Consider the following 21,949-nt stretch of genomic DNA (forward strand, 5'->3'; position numbering starts at 1 on the left):
GTCAAGGGCCATGCCAGGGTCTTGTAGATAATTATGACCGGCACTTGTGTTCCTGATTGCTTACTAGGTTCTGGCTGTTGTTTTAACTTAATGTTCACTGCAACTCTGTATGTTGGTGTCCGAGGAGGACACTGTCCCCAAGGTCTGCAGCTCTGACCGGTGGAGCCCAGTTCTGGCCCCGGGGGCCCTGAGAGCAAGGAGGGGCTCTTCACCTCCCATCCGACGTATCCTCTGTCCATGCTCACCTCTCTCCACTCCTGTCTTCCTTCGAATATAAACCCGGACTTGTGCTGTTGGTACTGAGCTGGGAGGCCTCATCGTGCTACCTCAGAGGTGGCTCCTGGGGGGTTCGGGCGCCCTGCTCCCCAGTGTCCCCTGTCTGGATCCCTCGCGGAGCAGAGCCTTCCCACCTGGCGCGTGAACACCCAGTGCTTATCCTCTTGCGCCCCCTAGTGGTCATGGGCCTGCTCACTGCTGTCAAGCGTGCTAATCACAGAAGGTTCAAAAACACTGTCCTTGGGCTAGTTATGGGGCCTTCCAGAATAAACCTCAGCATTCTTGCCTGTAACTGGGCCATTCTTGTCCTTGCCCTGGTCACACACTGTGAGAACACAGACCAGTGAAGCTCAGCTCAGTCCAACCTAGGACTATCCCGTGTGATTAGCTCCTTAAAGACAGAAGCACACGGAGCAGGGGAGTGTGGAGGAGGGGCCCACTGGGGCAGGGCAGGATGGACAGGGAAGGCACCCCACAGCCCAGCCTGGCCAGGATGAGTAGGACTAGCAGGCAGAGGAGTGAGAGGAACGGAGAGTGTGCCCCAGGTGGAAGGCCCAGAGCATGCAGGGACCTGGCAGAGATGAGAGCCAGGTGTGCTGGGCACAGTGCAGGGGGCAGAGCACGGGGACCGGGGGGCAGGTGAGAGGCTAGGATGGCAGGATAGATGTGAGCAGGGCCTGAGCCCGCTGTGCCGGGGCCCGGTGGGAAGAGGCAGGATTGCAGGCGTGGAGGACGAGACAGGGCTGAGGCAGGCTCAGGAGTCTGCTGGGTCCATGTCCGGCTGGGAGAGGCATCCTGGCCCTGGGACATGGGCCTCCTGCACTCAGCAGCGGCCCCCTGCTTCCACGGTCTTCACGGTCATTCTGCAGGGTGAGCAGCTGCCCTCTGAGCCTTCCAGACCCACAGAGTCCCATCTGCCTCTGGTCAGCATTTCCTGCCCTAGGAAGGGGTCTTTTCTATGAGTCCTGTCCTGAGTCATGATGCCGTGATGGGACGGGGCGGGAGGTGGGGGGCTGTTCTCAAGTCTGACCTCGAGGAAACCACTCCTCAAGTCAGTCTCACCTTCGAAAATCTCTTCAAACCCTGTGTCCCAGGCTCTCTGAGGCCCCAAAGCCCAGGAACCCTATGACCTTTGTTGTGTCTTTTCCTTTCTCTTCCAGGGCTGTGGAGGCCAAAGTTCCCAGTGACAGGGAGGGATGGCCATAAGAAAGGTCCCTCTCTGGTCACGTGCCTGCACTGAACCCCTCCCCAGAAGTGCAGCCCCCCGAGGAGCTCTCACTCTGTACCAAGGGCTTTACGTCTGTTACTCCGCGTCAGCCTCACGATTCTGTCCACAGCCAAGAAGCATACTGGGGAGGCTCACAGGGCATGGGGGTGCCAGGATGGAGCCCTTTACCCTTGGCGGACTCTTGTTGCAGGGCGGGGCACTGACCCAAGGGTTTCTCTTCCCAGGACACCCTGGAGAGAACCATGTGCCGGGCGCACATGGCAAAGATGATCGAGTCTCTGAAACTCCAAATCCAGGAGGAGACCAAATGCCGACTGGCCGCCCTCTCCCATGGCCTGGAGCTGCTGACCATCGATGGGAAGCTCTCCGGGCGGCAGAAGGAGGAGCTGCTCACCCAGCAGCACAAGGCCTTCTGGGGGGAGGCAGAGCGTTTCAGCAGGGGTGAGTGAGCCCCAGCTGGGTCTAGAGTGCACAGCCCTCCTGTGCCGGGCTTGGGGAGGGGGACTGGGCCTGGGGAGCAGCTCGGAAGCTTCAGGAGATCTGGGAGACCAGCACAAGCTGTGATCTCCTTCCGGCCCTTGGAGATCTTAATTGCTCTGAGTCTTGCTTGCCTTCCCCATAAGGCTGCCCCTAGGGGCGGGGATTGCCTGCTGCAATTAGCCATCAGTGACCAGGCTGACTGAGGCCCCAGAGTTCCTCCTGCAGAAGCCCCTGGACCATGCAGAAGGCAAAGGAGGGTGGCAACACCCGGAAAATGCCCAGACACGTGCCACTCAGCCATAGCCCGTGGCTCGACATGAGTCCTAGGGCCTGCTCAGCAGCGCAGGCGAGGATGGGCAGTGGCTGAGCCTGTGGGGCAGGAGAGGGAACCCGATGTGGCTGTTTCCCATGCCCACCCCCCAGCTCCTGGGGTGGACCCTGGGAGGTGGGCAGGTCAGGCCTCAAGACACTGAGGGCATCCGAATCTTAGTCCAGGTCCCATCATTAGAAAAAAGGAACTTCTGGCTGCAGGGCTGGTACCCCCTCTGCCACCAGCATCAGTTGCTGCAGGCCTCCAGGGAGGAGAGTGCATCACTGTCCCGCAGTCCTGGGTCCAAGGCTGCACATCTTCCCCAGGCCAGGAGTGGCCGCACAGAGGTGGGGCCTCTCTCGGTCCTCATCAGGACTCTCCAGGGCACGGAGTCCATGCGCTTCACAGTTTCCCCAGCGGACTCTGACACCCACGCCGGTGTGGACACTGTAGGACCAGGGGGTCTCCAGGGATCTTGGTCAGCTCAGGCCACAGTATCAGGATAGCACAGATGGGAGGGGGCTTACACATCAGACCTTTCTTTTCTCCTAGTTCTGAAGGCAGTGAAGTCCAAGAGCAGGGGGCCAGGCTAGTCAGGTCCCAGTGAGAAACCATGTCCTGCCGGCAGCTGGCCACCTTCTCTCTGTGTCCTCACATGGCAGAGAAGGCCTTCCTTGGACCTCTTCCTCTTCTTCTAAGGTACCAGGCCTAGTGGATTAGGACCCCAGTCTCATGAACTCATTTACCCTCTAGATGCAGTACCGTGGGGGTTAGGGTTTTTGTGTTAAAATTTAGGGGGAATGCAATTCAGTCCATGGTGTGAGGTTTTCGTCGCAGTCAGTGGCCCGGTCCTCTATCTGCAGTGGCTCGTGTCCCCTCTGCCACGCCTGCCTGTTGTCTTTCAGAGATGGAGTCAGAGGGCAGGCACTTAGAGCTGGGACCTCAGGCCTTTCCATGAGGTCTTTGTGTCCCTCAGCGTCACGGCTTCTGTGACCATGTGGAAGCCTGCTGTTGGCTGGAATCTGGACCCTGTAGAACGAAGCACATCAGGCCTTGGGGGTCATTGCACACAGGGGCCTGGGCTCTCCCAGTGGGAAGGGGTCCCAGCAGCACAGGGTGACAGGGACAGGAGGCCAAAACAGCCCCCAGTGATCAGACTCTGTTGAACTTGGACAGGACAGGGGAGGCAAGGAGACAGTCGGGAGGTGGAGGGAGGACCCTGGGCAGAGAGAGGACTCTGGTCTCCCTGGACACCTGGTCACACTCTTTGGTGCCAGAGATTAAACATTCTTAGACAAAACCCAAGGAAGTGGGCTTGTCTTACAAGTGTGGATCGTACGTGCAGGCTCATGTGAGAGAGAGAGAGAGAGAGTGTGTGTGTGTGTGTGTGTGTGTGTGCGCGTGCGCACACGCGTGCACGCACACATGTATGAAATGCTGAAACAGTCATCTCCCAGAACTGCAGACCCATGGGGACCTGGCCCTCATTGACTTCTCCTGCTTCTACATTCAACATCTCTGTAAAAACCCAAAGGAGAAGGACCAGGCTCACTTCTTGTCTCCTCTTCCAGAAGCCCTCTCTGGGGTCCTACACGGCCCATCAGCCCTCATCCTTCCCATCCCACCACCCTGTCCCTCATCCGGCATGACACTGATTCTCCCCTGCCCTTTTCTGAACTTCACCAGGAGCCGACTGAGCCCAGCCCCCGGCACAGTTCTGCCAGCCCAGTGACCTGGGTGGGGTGAAGATTGGGTTTAGACCCCGCCTCTCTGCCAACCTTCACCTTCCGCACCAGGCAGAGGGTCTTGCCCTTGGGCTCCCCCTCCTCCTTGCATCTTCTGCTGATTTAATAACTTGTCCTTGTGGTTTTTAAATCTCAACTGCAGTCTGAGAGTTCGCGGTCTTCCTGTGGACCCAGGCTCCTCCGTCCTGTCCTTGCACCTGTCCCTCCCCTTGTCACCTACGCCTTCCACCTTTTTCCCCACAAAAATACCTCTTCTTTATCTCCTGGTCAGGTTGGCCGGTCGCCCTGCACAACCACAAAATGTAGCCCCTTGTGGTGTTCTGAGCATTGGGCCCGAGGAGGGAGTGGGGTTCCCTTCAAATAACGTGGGGCTATGGCCTTTGAATGGTCAGGGGCTCCTAACACTGGCCTTTTGGAAGCATCTCTGCCTGAAAGATAAAGCCATGTTTCTCATCCTGAGCACAGGCAGGAGACCGTGAAGGTCTTGCCTGGGGAGTAATCTGCGATGTCCTGTGGCTTACTTTAATTTCAGATTTTGCCCAGAGAGGCAAAGGCCTGGTTAAGGCGTCACTGGCTCGCCAAGCAGAGGAGATGGCCAAGCTCACACTGGCCCAAGAAGTGGAAGAAAGGAGCTTCCTGGCTGAGGCTCAACCAACCACAGCCCCGGGCGAGTTCCTCCAGGTGACCCTGCTCCCAACTCACCCTCACATCCACAGGCACAGCCAGACCAGAGGAAGGGACAACCGTGAACGGGAGGCTCCATGGCAGGACCGGGGAGGTGACCGGACTAGACAATGCCCTTGTCTTGACAAGGACAGGGACAAGGAGGCTTGCTGGACAAGAAACAAGAGGACACCCTCCTTGAGGTCATCAGGCTAGGATGACTGGAGAGAGAGAGAGAGAGAGAGGGCCTTTGCCCCAGTATTTCCCTGCAAATGGGCAGGGGCTGGGGCGCCTGCTTGTCCATACAGCACAATGGTCAAGCATTCGGGCACTGGGGCCACCTGGAAATGGGTTGAAATTCTGACATCGCTGCTAAGGAGCTGAGTGATCTCAGGCGCGTTGCTCCCCACCCCCCAGCCCTCAGCTTCCTCATCTGCACAATAGGAGGCCTGGCACCTACCTCACGGGTTGTCCTAACAACTTGGGAGACAAAGTGAGGGACAGCCACGGCCCGACTAGTTGTCTGGGCCTCTGCATTGGTGTGAGCTGTGCCTTGTCTCACCTCTGCCGGGGGGACGGAGGGACAGTCACTGGATCTAGGCCCCACCCAGAGCTCAGGCACAGGACCTCCCTGGGGCCAGCTTGGTGGCCACAGCAGCTCCCCAGGGAGAAGCCGGGGAAAGAGACCCCCACCCCCTCAAGAAGCCTCCTCCCAGGTCGCGAGGTAGAGTGGGGGGCTATTTCTGTCCTGGAGAAGATGCAGCTAAGTGAGGCTGTAGGATTATGCTGCTCTCTGTGCTCAGAGGCTTCTGGCCATCATATTGCACAATCCTGAGTGCAGGGGGGTAGGGGGGAGGTGGCCCAGGTCGGCTCTGCCCAGCACCTCAGAGCAGGCCAGGCGTGCACTGGTGCTCAGCAGACTCGGATAAAGGAAAGAGGGTGGAACAGATGCATAAAAGAATGAATGAATGAGTGAACGAATAAGTAAGTGAACTAGGGGCGTTTTCCCCAGGGGATGTCCCTAAGAGGAGTCTGTCCCTCTGATCATATCCGAGGCATGATCTGAGGAGCCCATTCTTTGGGCTCCTCGGAGCAGGGCTCAGCCACGTGGTCAGGGCTGACCACACTGACCTCTCATGGCCTATGTGCTTTGCCCCTGCTAGGTGGTGGGCTCTGCTGGGTGATCTCCCGGGGCCTGGGTGATGGTCCCCAGCAACTCAGTCACAGAATGATGTCTGGGTGGCTTGTGGCCAGGATCAGGTCTGCAATTACAGCCACGCAATATCCCCATGCTTCGGTTTCCTTGTATATAAATCAGAGACGACATCCTCCAGCTATGAAAGTGGCCCTTTGGGAGAATTTTTCTAGAAAAAAAAATGGGCATTTTCTCACAAGATTCAGCTCCTGTTTCATTCACAGGCTTTTCATGCAGTTCTGGAGAGGCAGAGGTTGACCCGGAGTTCCTTGGAGGAAGAGGAGAACGTCAGAACTACTGAGGCCGTGGCTGCGCTCTGCCAGGTACGTGGCCTCATGGTGGGACCTGCGGAGAACCCTCCAGATCTGCGCACGTGTGGGAATCCATCTCCTTGTGGGTCGGACCCCAAAGATACAGGCTCAGGTCCCACCCTGGCCCTCTGGCTGGGCAGCAGACAAGCCACACGACCTCTGTGGGTCCTTCCCCGCCTCACACACCAGGGTCCTATTGGAGGCATCTTCCATTTCTGGGGTGTTCAGGATTCTGACCTCCAAATGCCCCAAATGTTCTCCCAGGAATGGAAAGGAGGCTAGCTTTTGTGGGAGTCCCTCGGCAGTGCAGTGTTGAGGATGGAGGGCTGGGAGCTGACCCCAGAACAGGGAGCCTGGGTTGGAGGAACAGCAGCACCTCTTTCTCCCCGGGCAACCTCATGCAACTCCAGAACTGGGACGAGGACTCCATACTGGCCTGAGGACTGACTGACGGAACAGGGGAGACCACCCGTCCCCTCCAAAGTGACAGGGGCCTCCTCGCAGGGGATGATGACCGAGACACAGAGCCCCTGCCTCGGGCAACACCCAGAGCTGCTGGAAAGCCGAAACGCAGACATCTCAGCGCGAAGGAAATCGACAAGTGCTGCAGCGATGGGAAGCACATGCGGGGTCCGCTCCAGACTCAGAGATCCTGGGTCTGTGTCCTGGCTCTTCCCCTTCCTCACGATGTGGCCTCCAGATTTGAGTGGGCCTTAGCAGTTCCCAGTTTCCGTGTCTGTGAAATGGGGACAATGATAGGCCTTCACAGGGATGATGTGGGCACTGAATGGGCGTGAAGTCCTTAGGCGGCAGCTGGCATCTGGGACGCGCCTGATCCCAGTCGGCTCCCGTTACAACATCCCTGCTCACGGGTACAGAGAAGAGGCGTGAGTGATGCCTGGGGTTAAGGCCAGGTCAAAGACAGCTGTCTGCAGGAAGTGATGCCTGAGCCGAGCTTCGAAGGGGGAGACAGGCCTTGTGGATGAGCAGTCAGTGTGCATCCCAGGCCCAGACAAACATCTGAAGGTGGGAAATACAAACCTTCAGCATCCTGGCAGCTGTACTGGTGAAGGGTGCCTGTATCGGTCAGCTCAGCCGCTGTAACAAAGCGCCCTAGACAGGGCCTTAAACAGCAGACATTTAGTGTCTCACTGTTTTGGAGACCAGAAGTCCAAGGTCAAGTTGTGGGCAGGGTTGGGTTCTGATGAGGACCCTCATCCTGGGTACTAGATGGCCACCTCCTTGCTGTGTCCTGACCTGGCCTTTCCCATGTACTCATAGAGAGAAAGAGCTCTGGGGTCTTTCTCTTATTAGGACACAGCCCTATTGCCTTAAGGCCGCACTCTATGACTTCACTTACCCTCAGCTGTTTCCTTGAAGGCCCCATCTCCAGATACTGTCACATTGGAGCTTAGGGCTTCAGTATTTGAATTTGGGGGACACAATTCCATTCATAACAGTAGCCCCCAAAATGTCTTATTCCCCTGGAACCTCAGAATGTGACCTTACTTGGAAGAAGGGTCCTTGAAAACGTAATTAGTTAAGATGAGGCCATCCTGAATTAGGGGGGAATGATGGACATCCCCATAAGAAGACTACATGCCACTCAGTGTGGGCCTTGTGGTAGGGCAGGGACATCCTGGCTCTGGAGTCAGGTGCCTGGGCTCCATCCAATCCCAGCCAGGCCATTGGCCAGTTCTGGGCTCAGGACCAGCTTATCTAACTCATGCCTCAGTTTCTCTATCTTAACTGCATTCTGATGCACAGCCGAGTTTGAGAACTACTGTTATGGAGGGAATGGGGTTGGTCTAGTGAGCTCATACTCGCGGGGAAGGTGCCCTTGATGTCCTGTCCTGTGGTCCCTGAGCCCACCTGAGCCCACCCCCAGTAGGGGACATTTTCCAGCAGGCTGAAGCTCTCTCTCCTAAGCCAGGGTTCGAGCCTAAGATCTTGGTCAACTGAACCCCTTTCCTCCTCCACAAAGCAAGGCCAAAACGTCCATCAGGTGTTGCTACTGGAGGAATGAGCACGGGGTGTAGAAGCACTGGGCCAGTCTCAGTGGGTGGCAGCAAATATATCAATTTCAATAAAGGCTTGTGGTGACTTCAAAGTGACCATGGTCTCGTCCATCTAGCGATGTCCTTGGGATGTTGTGTATTTGGTTTTCCTGGGCCTGGGGCTGGTTGCCAGGCCTGGGAGGGCCTGAGCCACGAAGGTAAAGACTCCCTTTTTTTCTAACATTGGGAGAGGTGGTCAGGTGTGGAGAGGTTACACCTGCTGGAGTCTGTATCTTAGGAGATGCTTGGAAATACCATGCATGCGAAGGTGTGTGGTGCAGAGTGAAGGTGTGCTTGTGATTCTGTGCGTCTGGGTAGATGCTTCTAAAGGAGATAACCAGGTTGTCAGTTGGTTAGGTGTCTGCCTTTGGCTCAGGTCATGATCCTGGAGTCCTGGCATCAAGACCCGCATTGGGCTCCACGCTCAGCAGAGAGTCTGCTTTTCCCTCTCCTTCTACCCCTCCCCCTGCCCTCGTGTGTGTGTGTGTGTGTGTCTGTGTGTGTGTGTGTGTGTGTGTGTGTGTGTGATTGGAGAGCTGCCTTTGCTGGGTTTCCTCTCTGCTTTGTGGAAAGCCCATGGCCCTGCCCAGGGCAAGAACATGCCTTGTAACTCCATCACGTGCTCTTGGCTTCAGGAGCTGTACCGCGGCACCATGGAAACTTTCCAGAAGTTTGTGGACCTTCTTTTCCTCGAGACACTGCCAGGCATGACGGGCCTCTCCCGGGCAGAGTGCGAGTACTTGAGGCAGGAGGTCCAGGAGAACACAGCTCAGCAGCTAAGGCAGTCAGATCGCTTCCGGAAGCAGCAGTGGGAACTCTTCCAAGATCTCCTGGAACAAGACAAGCAGGTGGGCATTTTGTCCAACTGGGGCTGGGGTCTGTGGTTTTCACACTTAGGAAGAATAATGAGAAATTTCATCAGTGCCTGTGCTGGGCACTTGACCAACACTGAGCCCTGCTAACCCTTCACAACCAAGGTGGGCAGAGAAGAGAGTAGAGGATGGGAAGTCAGTAGATAATGCCTCTGACTGGTCCATCGAGAAAGGACAGTGATGCCTGTGCTTTCGGAGGACAGAAGTCAACAAGAGAAGGTAGCTCCTGGGGGAGTGGACTGGTGGGGAGGTGCTCACATGGAGCTCCTGCTTTCCAGTGAAAGCCTGTTTCCTCATTAAAACTGGGGATCCATGCAGTAGATGGAATAATGGTCCCTAGAGATGACCACATCCTAATACCCAGAACCTGTGATTAGTCACTAACAAGGCAGAAGGGACCTTGTCCAAGTGAGTGTATTAAGGATATTGAAATGGAGAGATGTCCTGGCATACCCGGGGGGCCCCTGTGTAATCACAGGGTCCTCCTAACAGGGAAAGAGGAGGATCAGAGTCAGAGAAGAAGTGATGACTTGAGCAGAGGGCAGTGTGATATGGCCCCAAGCCAAGGCAGGCAGGTTCCTCCAGAAGCAGGAACAGGCAGGGGCAGCCTTCCCCCACCCTGGGGCATCCAAAAGGATCACAGCTCAGTCAGCACCTGATTTTAGCCCAGTAAGACCCATGTCAGACTTCTGACCTCCAGAACTGTAAGATCATGAATTTGTATTGTTTTAAGTCACAGAACTTGTAGTCATGTGTTATGGCAGCAATAGAAAACTAATATACATTGGTTTTTATTTTAAAAAATTAAGACTTGTAAAATAAAGGAGGAATTTCCAAACGTACTAAAGCACCTGCATTTCCATTCTTTCCTGCTTCCTGCACACCACAGGCTGTAATAAAAATGTGTTTATTAGCCCAGTACCTAGCAGTGACCAGGTGACACAGTCCTGGCTGATGAGACAGAGTATGGTCCCTGCAAAGAGCTTCCCTTCTAATACAAGAGCTAAGTGTTGCTAGGAGAAATCCCCTTCTTTGTCATTCTTCTGTTCTTCCTGCCCAGAGCATGTGCAAGAGGCCTGGGGCGCACCAGCCTTCCATTGACTAAGAGCCAGGATGCAGCAGGAGGATGCAGGCGGATGGGCTCAGGATGGTGGAGCAAAGAGTGGACGCCACTGTCCCAGCCCTGGACTGCCCACCCCTTGGGAGCTTGTTATAAGAAACAACTCCTGCCTCATGACCATGGGGTCCAATTCCTACTGAAGCGCACTGGCCTCCTGAAAGGGAGAGGTTTTCCAAAGCAACAAACAGGAGCTGTCCAAGGTACCTAGTAAGGAGCTGAGGGCATTGTGCCTGCACAGGGCCGCTCACAGCCATGGGGCAGCAGAGGGCCTCGCTTCTTGTTAGACCTCCTGCTAATTCCGTTCAGTCCTCCAACAGCTGCCTCTTGTGTTCCTCTCAATCTGTCTGTCTCCTGCTCTTGGCTCTAAGTTCCTAGAGAATAGCAACTCTGCTTTCCGTTTCTCATTCCCTTATTCAAAGTCCAGGGGCTGGGACACAGCGAGGGCTCAGGAAATGTGGCTGCATTACCAACAACAATGTCGCAGCTTTGGAAATTATCACAGGGTCACCTTACTATTCTTCCAAGGGATGGAGTTGAAGCTGAATCCATTGGGTTCACACTAATCCTGGGCCCAGACCACTGAATTTACAGTCTCTGGGGAGAGTGGAGGATAGGCTGGCCATGTGAGTCTAATGTGCCTCTGATGAAGGCCCCCCAAACAGGAGAGAGGTCCTTTGAGAGGCAGCTGTAGTTTGCAGATGGGACCCTAACCTTGGAAGCTGGATATGTGGATTTGAACCAGCATAGCCCTGTCCATGGGCTGGTTGGCCCGGGCCAGTTACCTGACTTCCCCCGACCCCATTCATCTTTGGGATTTTGCAAAACTTGCTAAATGTCTCAGAATCTCTGCTGCTGAGTTAAAAGTAAGGATCAGGGGGCACCTGAGTGCCTCAGTCATTAAGTGTCTGCCTTTGGCTTAGGTCACGATGCCAGGGTCCTGGGATCGAGCCCCACATCAGGATCCCTGCTCAGGGGGAAGCCTGCTTCTCCCTCTCCCACTTCCCCTGCTTGTGTTCCCTCTCTCACTGTGTCTCTCTGTGTTGAATAAATAAAGAAAATCTTGGGGCACCTGGGTGGCTCCGTGGGTTAAAGCTTCTGCCTTTGGCCCAGGTCATGATCTCAGGGTCCTGGGATCGAGCCCCGCATCGGACTCTCTGCTCAGCGGGGAGCCTCCTTCCACCTCTCTCTCTGCCTGCCTCTCTGCCTACTTGTGATCTTTGCCTGTCAAGTAAATAAATAAAATCTTAAAAATAAATAAATAAAAACTTTTAAAAAATAAAAATAAAAATTAGTATCAAAATACCTAACAGGGTTGCAAGGTAAGACCTTTCACAAAGCTTTTCTCTCATTTAATGATACTGACATTGAAAAAAATCCAGAACTTCATTTCTGATAAATTATTAGATCAATAGCCATAATGCATCTGCAACCCTTGAGCTATTATAAACAAATATTAGACAATGCATAGTTTCTGGTTTTTACTTCCTATTTATTTACTTAGTGAGTATACATGTGCCTATGACTTTTCTGTGGCTTGTGAAGGAGGGTTTCAAGAGTTCTGCACGCAAGAAGCAATCAGGGTGGTTAATGGCCTCATCAACTGATTGAATAAGTATGACCCAGGACTGTTTTCTCAACGTGTGTATGTCATAATTAATTTACTGCTTCGTTGTTTAATTGCCTTAAATTGCCACAAGATATTTAGAGATGCACGTGCATCCTCACTTACCAGATTTCCTCCTTGATGATAAAAACAAGCAATGAGCTTTCTATGATTCAGATGAATATTTAGTCTAAGAAGAAAAGCACCAACAAAACTTCATGGAAAATGAAACACACAACCGGATTGTACGAATCTTTTCCCACATTGTCTTCTACCCAAAGGGCCGTAGCAATTTCGTGTCCTGTTACTCAGGGAACACAAATATTGTTAAATATTATGGAATCTGTCCATTATCCATTACCCAATTGGAACAGGTTGTAGAATGGTAGTTCTCAAAATGTAATCTGTCCTAATGTTGCTTTCTGGGCTTTTCCCCAGTCCACTGTGCTGGGTCCCCCCGAAGGTTTCCCCATCCTAATTCCTAGTGGCTATGAACATAGGACCTCATGTGGCACAAGGGACTTTACGTATGTGGTTAAGTTCAGGATCTTGAGACGGGGGGAGTCTCCTGGACTATCCAGGTGAACCAATAGAATCACCAGGGTCCTGTATAAGTGAAAGGGGGATGCAGGAAAGTCAGAGTGATGTGGTTGGAGGAAGGAAGTCCAGCCAGCCATCGCTGGACTGAAGATGGAGGAAGGGACTACTTGCCCAGGAATGCAGGTGGTCTTCAGCAGCTGGAAACGGCAGGGAGGTGGAGTTTGCCCCAGAGCTTCCAGAAAGCATGTGAGCCTGCTGACACCTCAGATTTAGCCCCTTGAGCCTCATTTTGGACTTCTGACCTGCAGAACCATAAGCTGCAGAGTTTGTGTTGTTTTCAGCTACTGAGTGGTGGTAGAAACAGCCTCAGTGGGAGAGCAGTGGACCACCATAGGGGAGTCCGCACTTTTCACAGGGCATATGGCGGTGGGTGTGGTCCGTAGCTCGTCCCATTGTCAGGAACACCCACCCCCCAGGCCATCAGTCCATCAGGTGTTAAATCCTGATACCACCTCCCATTCTCCCCCTACTCTCCCAGCCCCACTGCAGGCAGGTTTCCCTCACCTGGCCACCGCAGCTGCTCCTATCTGTTCTGAGCTCTCAGTCTCCTTTGCTGGTTCCTTCTCACCTCCACCGCATCTGCCTGTATAGTGGCCCATGATGCAGCGCGGTGCCCTCCTATCCTTCTGCATGTACTTTCTTGGTGACCCATCCAGTCACATACCATCCGTCCTGGTGTCCTAAGGCTTCATGACAAATAATCAGCAGTGGCTTAAAACAAAATACGTTCATTATCCCACAGTTTCTGCAGGTGAGGAGTCCAGACATGGCTTCACGGAGTCCTCTGCTTGGGGTCTCACAGCTGCAACCCAACCCGTGGCCAGGTTCTCATCTGGAGTCTCGACCAGAAGAAAATCACTTCCAAGCTCACTTACATGGTTCTCGACAGGACTCTGTCCCTCAGTTTTTGGACTGATGGCGGCACCTTCCTCGTTTATGTCACCAGCTCAGAGTGCATTCCAAACTCCACTCTCTGCCTGAGATCTTCCTGTATTTGATGAATAGGCATGGACCTATCCCATGCCCCAAAACAGAATTGTTGGTCTTCCTGCCCAACCTGCTCCATCCACACTCTTCCTCCATCTTCCCATTGACAGGGCCAAAACCCTTGGGCTTGTCTCAACTTGCCCTTCTTTCACCCCCAATGTGGAACTGACAGAAAGTCACTCAGGCTCTCCTTTCTGTCTAGTCCAGAACGGAGCCACTTTCATCATGTCTGCCTTTACACCTGGTCACAGGTACCACACCTCTCATCCAATCACTGTGACAGCAAGCCCCCAGTTTCCCTGAATCCGCCTCCCCCGCTGTGATCTATTCTCAACCCCCAGCCAGAGCGATCCTTTAAAAACATACCACATGACACTGATTTTTAAGATGTACATTTTAAAAACATTTAACAGCCTGGACATTGAGTTACATCATAATTTAATTGGCAGTGATTTGTCTCCCTTAGTGATACTTAAAATAATTGTGCATCTTATAATTACCAGTACATCAGCTTTGCTAAAAGACACAGTCACATTGTGTCACTTCTTTGCTACAACCCCCCAGTGGCTTCTCTTTTCATGCGGGGAAAAGCCAGGGTCCTCACCATGCCCTACGAGGCCCTCCATGTCAGGGTCTGGCTTCCCTCTGACCTCCTCGTTCTGCTGAAGTCTTTGCGCCCATGTCACCCTCCTATGAGACTACCCCTGCAATGACGCCTGCCCTGACTGTGTTTGTTAAAACAGCAATATCTCCCTCCCTCAGCATGACGATGTTTGCCTGAGGTGCTGGCTTTAGAACAAGCCACCTGTAAACCCGCCCATTTATGGGAAGACACTGCAAAACCATGAGGGTACCAGGCACGCCCTGTTGCTTCTCCCTTGCGCTCCTTGGTAACTATGAACTTGAAATAAAGAGTAAACTTGCCCACAAAATTACCGGGTAACAATGACCAGGTCAGCACTCTAGCCCACTGGAGCAGCTTGTTGCTTCTGAACTTAAGCATTCATGAGCCAGCATTTGGTAACATTGGAGAGGTTGGTGTGACAATTGTAGGCACCTTGGAGTCGGATGGCCTTGGTCCCCTCGATTGTGTTTGAGTCCTGTTGCTGTTTTATCTGCATTCTGAAGTACCCACCAAAGACCCCCATATACTTTAGTGACTGTTCATTTACCAATTAGAGCAGCAAGGCTGTACAGAATTTTCTTCTTTCTTTCTTTCTTTCTTTCTTTTTTTTTCTTTTCTTTTCTTTTTTTTTTTTTTTTTTGAGAGAGAGAGAGAGTGGGTAGGGGGAGAGAGAGAGAGAATCTCTGCCTAATTCCCCATTGAGTGTGAAGCCTGAATCAGGGCTCAATCACACAACCCTGAGATCATGACCTGAGCCAAAATCAAGAGTCAGAGGCTTAACAAACTGAGCCACCCTGGCTGTAGAGAATTTTCTACTAAGTTCTAGCCCCCTAAGCACTCTGACAGGTTCTTGTAGACTCCTTACAAGAGAAGTCAGAGATTGACTTTGATGAAAATTCCAGGGGCACCTGGGTGGCTCAGTCAGTTAAGCATCTGCCTTCAACTCAGGTCATGATCCCAAGGTTCTGGGATCGAGTCCCATGTCAGGCTCTTCACTGAGCATGTCTGCTTAAGATTCTCTCTCTCCTTCTTCCTCTGCTCTTCCCCCTCCCATCTCAAATAAATAAATAAATAAATAAATAAATAGGGATCCAAAGTCAGGCCATAAAGATAAGATCTAAACAACACCATTGGTGATCTGAGGCTCCTTTGTAGGGTTTTTGTGGATCATATGAAGGTCTCCATTGAGAAGTCCAAAGAATCTACAAACTATTGCAACTATTCAAATTGCTTAGTAAATTTCCCAGATACAAAATCAGCATCCCAAGGCAGCAGATTTCCTGCAATACCAGGAGCATCGAGTGATAAAACCAATAAGGATCCTCTTCAGAATAAAAGCTGTAGGGTGTCTAAAAATAAACCTGACCAATGTGTATAAAAGCTTAGTGGAGAAATTTATAAACTGATGTTGGAGGCATAAAGGAAGACTGAAGAGAAATGCCATGTTCTTGAATGGGAAAACTTGATCTTGGAAAGATGGTGATCCTCTCCAAATTAATCTATAAAGTCGGTCCAATTACAAGAAAATCCAAAAGGCAGTTTTCCAAAACTTGACATATGAAAGGCAAAGCAACCAAGAATAGCTAAGATAGTTTTGTTTAAGAGAATATGGGAGAATTTGTCCTAATGTCTACACAGTTTTGCTATAAAGCAACAGATATTAGAGCAACATGGTGTTGATGCAGAAATAAAAAGACAGACCCAAAGACTAAGAGAGCCTAGAATGACATTCGTGTATACATGGAAACTGTGTAAGATAAGGTACATGACAGGCCAGACATAAAAATATAAATTAATAAATGGTGCTGGGACAACTGGTATCCATTTGTGCAGAAAAAATTAGATGCCTTCCTCATGCCACGGAAAATGAATGTTCAATGTTTTAAGACTTAAATGCAAACTAGAAATTTAAAAAATCTTTAGAAGGAACTGTAAGAGAAAATTTTAATGAAATCAGAGGAGAAAAGGTTCTTGGAAACAAAAAACAAAAGGCGTGTTCCACATAGACACAAAGCGATGATGGGTGACGTGACCTTGAGCTGACCCCTGTTGCTCTGTGCTGGATTTAGGTGTGGATGGAGGAGCATACCCTGTCCTCTGTGCTGCAGACGCACCTGCAAGATAACCATGAGGGCATCGTCCACCAGGTCTTGGACCGACTCGGTGGCCTCAGTGAAGAGTGAGTACAGATTTCTGAAGGAGTGGGGGCCTACATCTAGTGCGATCTCCATGCTAACCTCAGTGTTCTCATCTGTTAGATGGGCACATTAACTGCCCCTTGCCATTCTTACAGTGTTGTTTTGAGACCAACAAATCTGGAAGGGTAAATGTGGAGAAGAGTGATAGTAGAGTGATGTGGATAAAAAAGCTTGCAATCAGAGTTAATCTGGGAAAATCTTGCCCTCAATTTCCTCATCTATAAAATGGGCTAATAATACTTACTTCATAGAGCTCTCTTTCACAACAACCTTCTTGAATACTTTTTTTGGAAGTATAATTTACATGTATTATTTTAAGTCTACAACTCAACTACTTTTGGTACATTTACAGAGTTCTTCAGCTATGACCATGATCCAAATTTAGAACATTTTCCATCACTTAAAAAGCCCCCATGTCCCCATTTTCAGCCACTCCCAATTTATTAATAAATCCATATTTTTCTCTATTTTTTCTTTAAAAAAAAAAAGATTTTATTTGTTATTAGAGAGAGAGAGAGAGAGAGAGAGAGAACAAGCCAGGGGGGAGCAACAGAGAGGGAGGGAGAAGCAGACACCCTACTGAGCAGGGAACCTGATATGGGACTCAATCTGGGGATTCTGAGATCATTACCTGAGCCAAAGGCAGATGCTTAACACACTGAGTCACCCAGGCACCCCTCTTTTCTACTTTTTCTATAGTTACTGGTGTAGTACCATATTCAACTTCCTCTAAAATATTTGTGTTTCTTTGTTTTATATGAGAAAAATTATATTGATAAGACTGTTTTTCTAGTTGCCAGCCTTTTCCAGGACCCTGGTGTGTGTATACATCAAGAAGTAGCTGGATATCTGTCATATTGGATAATATAGGGGAAGGAGATGAAAACAAGCAGAAAAACCTAGTGAGCCATGCTAAGATGATAGGGAGTGATTGGAAGATTTGTCCAGCCTGAAACCTGTGTCTTTTATTTGTACTAATATTTGGTCCAATTATATTTAATGTAAATCTTAATATTGTTAGATTTTGATTTTTAATCTATCATCTTACTCTTTGTTTTATGTTTGTTTTCTGCTGCTCTGTGTTCTCTCTCCTTTGTCACCTTCTTTTGGATTAGTTTTTTCTTTTTTTAATTTTAATTTATCTCTCTTTTGGCATGTTAGTTATGTATTCTTTATTGTGCTTTTAGTTGTTCAAAGATTTTAAATTGCATCCTTGATGTGTCAAAATCTGATATACACTAATATATTCCTTCTTCCAGGCAATATGGACACCTTAGAACACTTTAATTCCATTTATTCCTCTCTCATAGAGTACGCTTTTTTAGTGGGTATTTTACTTCTCTATTTTCACCCTATGAGATGTTATTATTATTATTTTATGCAGTCAACATTTACTTAGTTTTGCTCACGTGTTTATCCTTTTTGTTGCTCTTGGTTCTTTCCTGTATCTTTACGGATCCATTTGGGACTATTTTCCTTTGCACGAAGTTTCTCTTTATTTCAGATCTGCTAGAACCTAAATTCTCTTAGGTTTTATTTGTCTGAAAAGGTCTGTCTCATCACTTTTGAGGAATGTTTTTATTGGGTATAGAATCCTAGTTTGGTTGTTATTTTTTAAATGTTTTTAAAGATAATCTTTCATATTTTGATTTCAGTTATTTCTGGCTGCTTTTAAGATTTTCTTTTGTTGGAGTGCCTGGGTGGCTCAGTCGTTAAGCGGCTGCCTTTGGCTTGGGTCCTGGGATCGAGCTCCACATCGGGCTCCCTCCTTGGCAGGAGACCTGCTTTCTCCCTTTCCCACTCCCACTGCTTGTGTTCCCTCTCTCGCTATGTCTCTCTCCATCAAATAAATAAATAAATAAAATCTTTAAAAAAAAAAAGATTTTCTTTTGTTCTTTGGTTTTCATCAGTTTATTATATATGCCTAAACATGCATATGGTTTCCATGGGTAATTCTTGTTTGTTTGCATAATAAACTTGCAGTGCCTCTTGAATCTTCTTTGGTTTGCTGTATTTCATCAGTTTTTTAAAATCCTCGGCCATTATCTCCTTAATAATCTTTTTGCCCAGTCTTTCCCTACTTTTCTAGGGCTCCAATTATACATTTTATTAGAATTTTTCACCATATCCCACATACATCTTATATGCTACCCTATATTTTTCATTCTTTTGTTCTGTGTGATTCAGGTTAGATACTTATTTTGAGCTATCTTCTAGTTCACACTCTCTCTCTTTTTTTTTTAAAGATTTTATTTACTTTTATTGGACAGAGAGAGAGAGACCACAAGTAGGCAGAGAGGCAGGCAGAGAGAGAGGGGGAAGCAGGCTCCCTGCTGAGCAGAGAGCCCGATGTGGGGCTCGATCCCAGGACCCTGAGATCGTGACCTGGGCTGAAGGCAGAGGCTTAACCCACTGAGCCACCCAGGAACCCCAAGTTCACACTCTCTTAAGCAATGTCCCATCTGCTGTTAAATCCATCTACTGTTCTTAATGTTGGTACTGAATTTTCAGTTCTAGAACTTCCATTTGATTCTTTTCATAGTTTTCTGTTATCTCCTGAAATTCTTCATCTTATCATTTAATTTATTAAACATATTCATCATAACTATTGTAAAGGTTTTGTCTGATTGTCTCAATATCTGATATCTTTTAGGTGTCTTTCTATTGTTTATTTTTTCTTTCTATTTTTGACCAGTTCTTATCTGTTTACAAGTCTGGTTATTTTTATTGAATGCTGGACCCTGTAACTGAAAATTGCAGAGATCATTTAAGGTTTTGAATAATGAGATCTTTCTCCAGAAAGGATTTATCTTATTTCTAGCAGGGATTTCACATAATGGCAGATCTGTGACCCTATTTGTGAATGTAGCTGATTCAAAATTAAGCTTCCATAAAGGATGATTCCTTATTTTAAGGACAAGAGCCCCAGCTGAAAGCCTGGAGTGTTTGTCAGGTCTCTCCTCCTTAGTAGGTTGACTGCCAACACTCTCCTCACCTTTTCAGGCTGTCAGAAAAAAACAAATGTGGACCTCTCTGGTAGACCAGGTTCTTCACTTGAGTCATTGGGATGAGAACTCAAAAACAGCCTACAGTTTCAGTTCTGGATGCATTGATTTTGAAAGTTATGTAAGAAATTCAAATGGATATCTACTGAAAACAGCTGCATATATGCATTAGAAACTTGGGGCAGGATAAGATAAAGTTGAAAAGATGAATAAAAGGACAAATGGCTGAATACAGGTGAACAGCCGTGTCTAAGAGAACAGGCAGCATGAGATGGGACAATTGCAACCTACTGCCTTCTGGAAAGGCTCCCTGAGGAGCTGGGCTACTTGAGGTGTTTCTTGGTAGCTCAATGTATTAGGGTTGTCCAGAGACACGGAACAAACAGGGGATGTATACACAGGCAAGCTGGAGACCCCAGAGAGACAGTGGTGTATTTCCAGTCCCAAGTCTGAAGGCTTGACACCCAGGAAGAGCTGATATCTCGGTTCAAGTCCAAAGGCAGAGGGGAAGAACCCCATATTCCAGACCAATGCAACCCATGGGAGGTTCAGCCTTTTCTTATCTTCACGACTTCCACTGACTGGATGGGGCCCACCTACATTAGGAAGTGCAGTCTGGTTTACTCCACCTACTGACCCAAACATTAATCTCATCCAGAAGCACCCAGAATAATATTTGATCAGCTATTCGGGCATTCTGTGAACATTCTGGCTGACAAATAAAGGTAACCATCACGTTTGGTGAAGCCAAGAGCACTGACTCCCAGCCCCGTGCCTACTTTCCTCAAAGGTCCACATGGTGCATCCTGCAGGGACATGACCTTCTGCTGCGCTCCGCCCTCCGGAGGCTGGCTCTCCGGGGCAGCGCCATCACCACGCTGACCCACATGAGACTTTCCGGGAAAAAGAGCCTTCTCCAGGAGCTGCGTGAGCAGCATGCCCTGGAGCAGGGCTCCTCCCAGTGTCTGGATGAACATCAGTGGCAGCTACTCAGAGCCTTGGTAAGATCGGCATGTCCGCCCCCTACCGGCCCAGCCAGGCAATGCCACTCCATCAGGTTCCAGTCTCAGCCATGGCTGCCAAAGCCCAAATCTTGGCGCCCCTGTTGGTGCAGGGTGAGACAATGGCAGCTTCCTGAAGGGGATGGGGGAGGGTACCAGGTGTGCGAGAGGGCTTTATTGAGAATTATTGAGAATTATGCTATATTGAGAATTATGCTATATTGAGAATTATGCTAAACACAGATATGAAATCAGAAAACAGACCCATACCATCATTATCAGGGTGCTGGGAAGAAGGGGTCCTATGATCTGTTTTAAGGTTTGAACAAGTCAAAAGAAAGAATTTGTAATATGTGGGGCTGGGATTTAAACCCAAGCAGGCTGACAGCTCCCGTGGAGCCACTGAGCTACTGGAACAGCTGGTGTTTTGACCCATTCGTGAGGGAGAAACTCACAGTCACTTTCCTTTTACATGGGAGAGCTCCATGGGAATCAGACTCAGCTCTGGCTTCGAAACCTAGCTCTGCTGTGTGACTTCTACAAAGTTATTTAGTGTCTCTGGACCTCTATATTCTCATCACTCCCAGTGTTCAGGCCTCATGATGTTTTGGAAGAATGAGGAAGTTCTTGTAGGTATGAGAGGCCACAGATGGCACTGGGCACACAGTCGGTGCTCAATAAATGCTTGGGGGGGATTTCTTCAGCAGACACCCCGGCTCATCCATTGTTGACTTTGCAAGCCCAGAGGTCCCCACTTTCTGCCCTTTCTCAATCCCTTCCTCAACCCTGCTGGGTTACTGGGCTGACACCTCCTGGTCCAGGCCCCAGCCAGAGCTTCCCGGCGGTGCAGCAGCGGGGGCTCTCCCTCTCCCATTCCCTCCAGGAGGCGCGGGTCATGGAGGAGGCCAGCAGGCTGGAGGAGGAGGGGCAGCAGATCCGGCTGCAGCTCCAGCAGCAGCTCCTGGCCGAGGCCCAGGAAGTCGGGCGGCTCCTGCAGCAGCATACAGAGCGAGCCATCGGGCAGGCGCTGTTGGGGCATGCTCGGAACGCAGCCACCAAGAGCCGGGCCAAGGACAGGGACGACTTCCAGGTGTGAGGGGAACCCAAGGGGCAAGAGGGATTGGGATGGGGTGCGGGTAGCAGGGCGTGGCTTCCTCCTTGTACAGGCAACGATGATAAGCCATAGGAATAAAAATAACAATGGTCAGAAGTAGGGAGCACTGTACTTCTGTGTCCACCCGCGTGGACCCTATCTCACCAGGCTTGCACTGAAACGTGGCAGAGAAAGTTTAGTTTCCTTTCCTTTGTTCAGATGGGAAAACAGGCTAATCATGGGCAAGACATGTTTAAAGCCTTTCAGATTTAAGAAGTGGCTGACTTGGGGCTAGAACCCAGTCTCGCCTGCATGGCCAGCACATGCTCTGTTTCCCCTCTGCTTCCTCTCACCTTGAACCATAAGGAAAGATGAGACACGTCCACTTGTGGCCAATGTCCACAATAAGAGTGTCTGTGGCGGGCTTGCACAGCAGGTGCCACAGATTTGAAACCTGTAACAGCTAGCTGTCATTGCGATGTGCCCGGATGCTTGTGGGCTTCATTCATGAGCTCGTTTCTTCAAATACAGTCACTTTACCAACACACATGGCAAAGAGTTGGACCCACATTGCTGGGAC

The 21,949-nt window shown here is 50.0% G+C and overlaps 1 protein-coding gene across 2 annotated transcripts in view; it reads left to right on the forward strand.

The window, feature by feature from the left end:
- The window catches only part of LOC111149104 (EvC ciliary complex subunit 1), a 61,116-nt gene that overhangs the window by 29,376 nt on the left and 9,791 nt on the right, over positions 1-21,949 (forward strand). For both annotated transcript variants that reach the window (XM_022506026.1, XM_022506027.1), the window contains exons 9-15: positions 1,729-1,945; positions 4,572-4,720; positions 6,122-6,220; positions 8,901-9,113; positions 16,142-16,251; positions 20,066-20,276; positions 21,160-21,366. In XM_022506026.1, the coding sequence (XP_022361734.1) occupies positions 1,729-1,945; positions 4,572-4,720; positions 6,122-6,220; positions 8,901-9,113; positions 16,142-16,251; positions 20,066-20,276; positions 21,160-21,366 (1,206 nt within the window). The remainder of the gene's footprint in view (positions 1-1,728; positions 1,946-4,571; positions 4,721-6,121; positions 6,221-8,900; positions 9,114-16,141; positions 16,252-20,065; positions 20,277-21,159; positions 21,367-21,949) is intronic.

The sequence above is a fragment of the Enhydra lutris genome, unplaced genomic scaffold (genome assembly GCF_002288905.1).
Source record: "Enhydra lutris kenyoni isolate GAN:26980312 unplaced genomic scaffold, ASM228890v2 scaffoldscaffold21, whole genome shotgun sequence".
NCBI classification, from domain to species: Eukaryota; Metazoa; Chordata; class Mammalia; order Carnivora; family Mustelidae; genus Enhydra; species Enhydra lutris.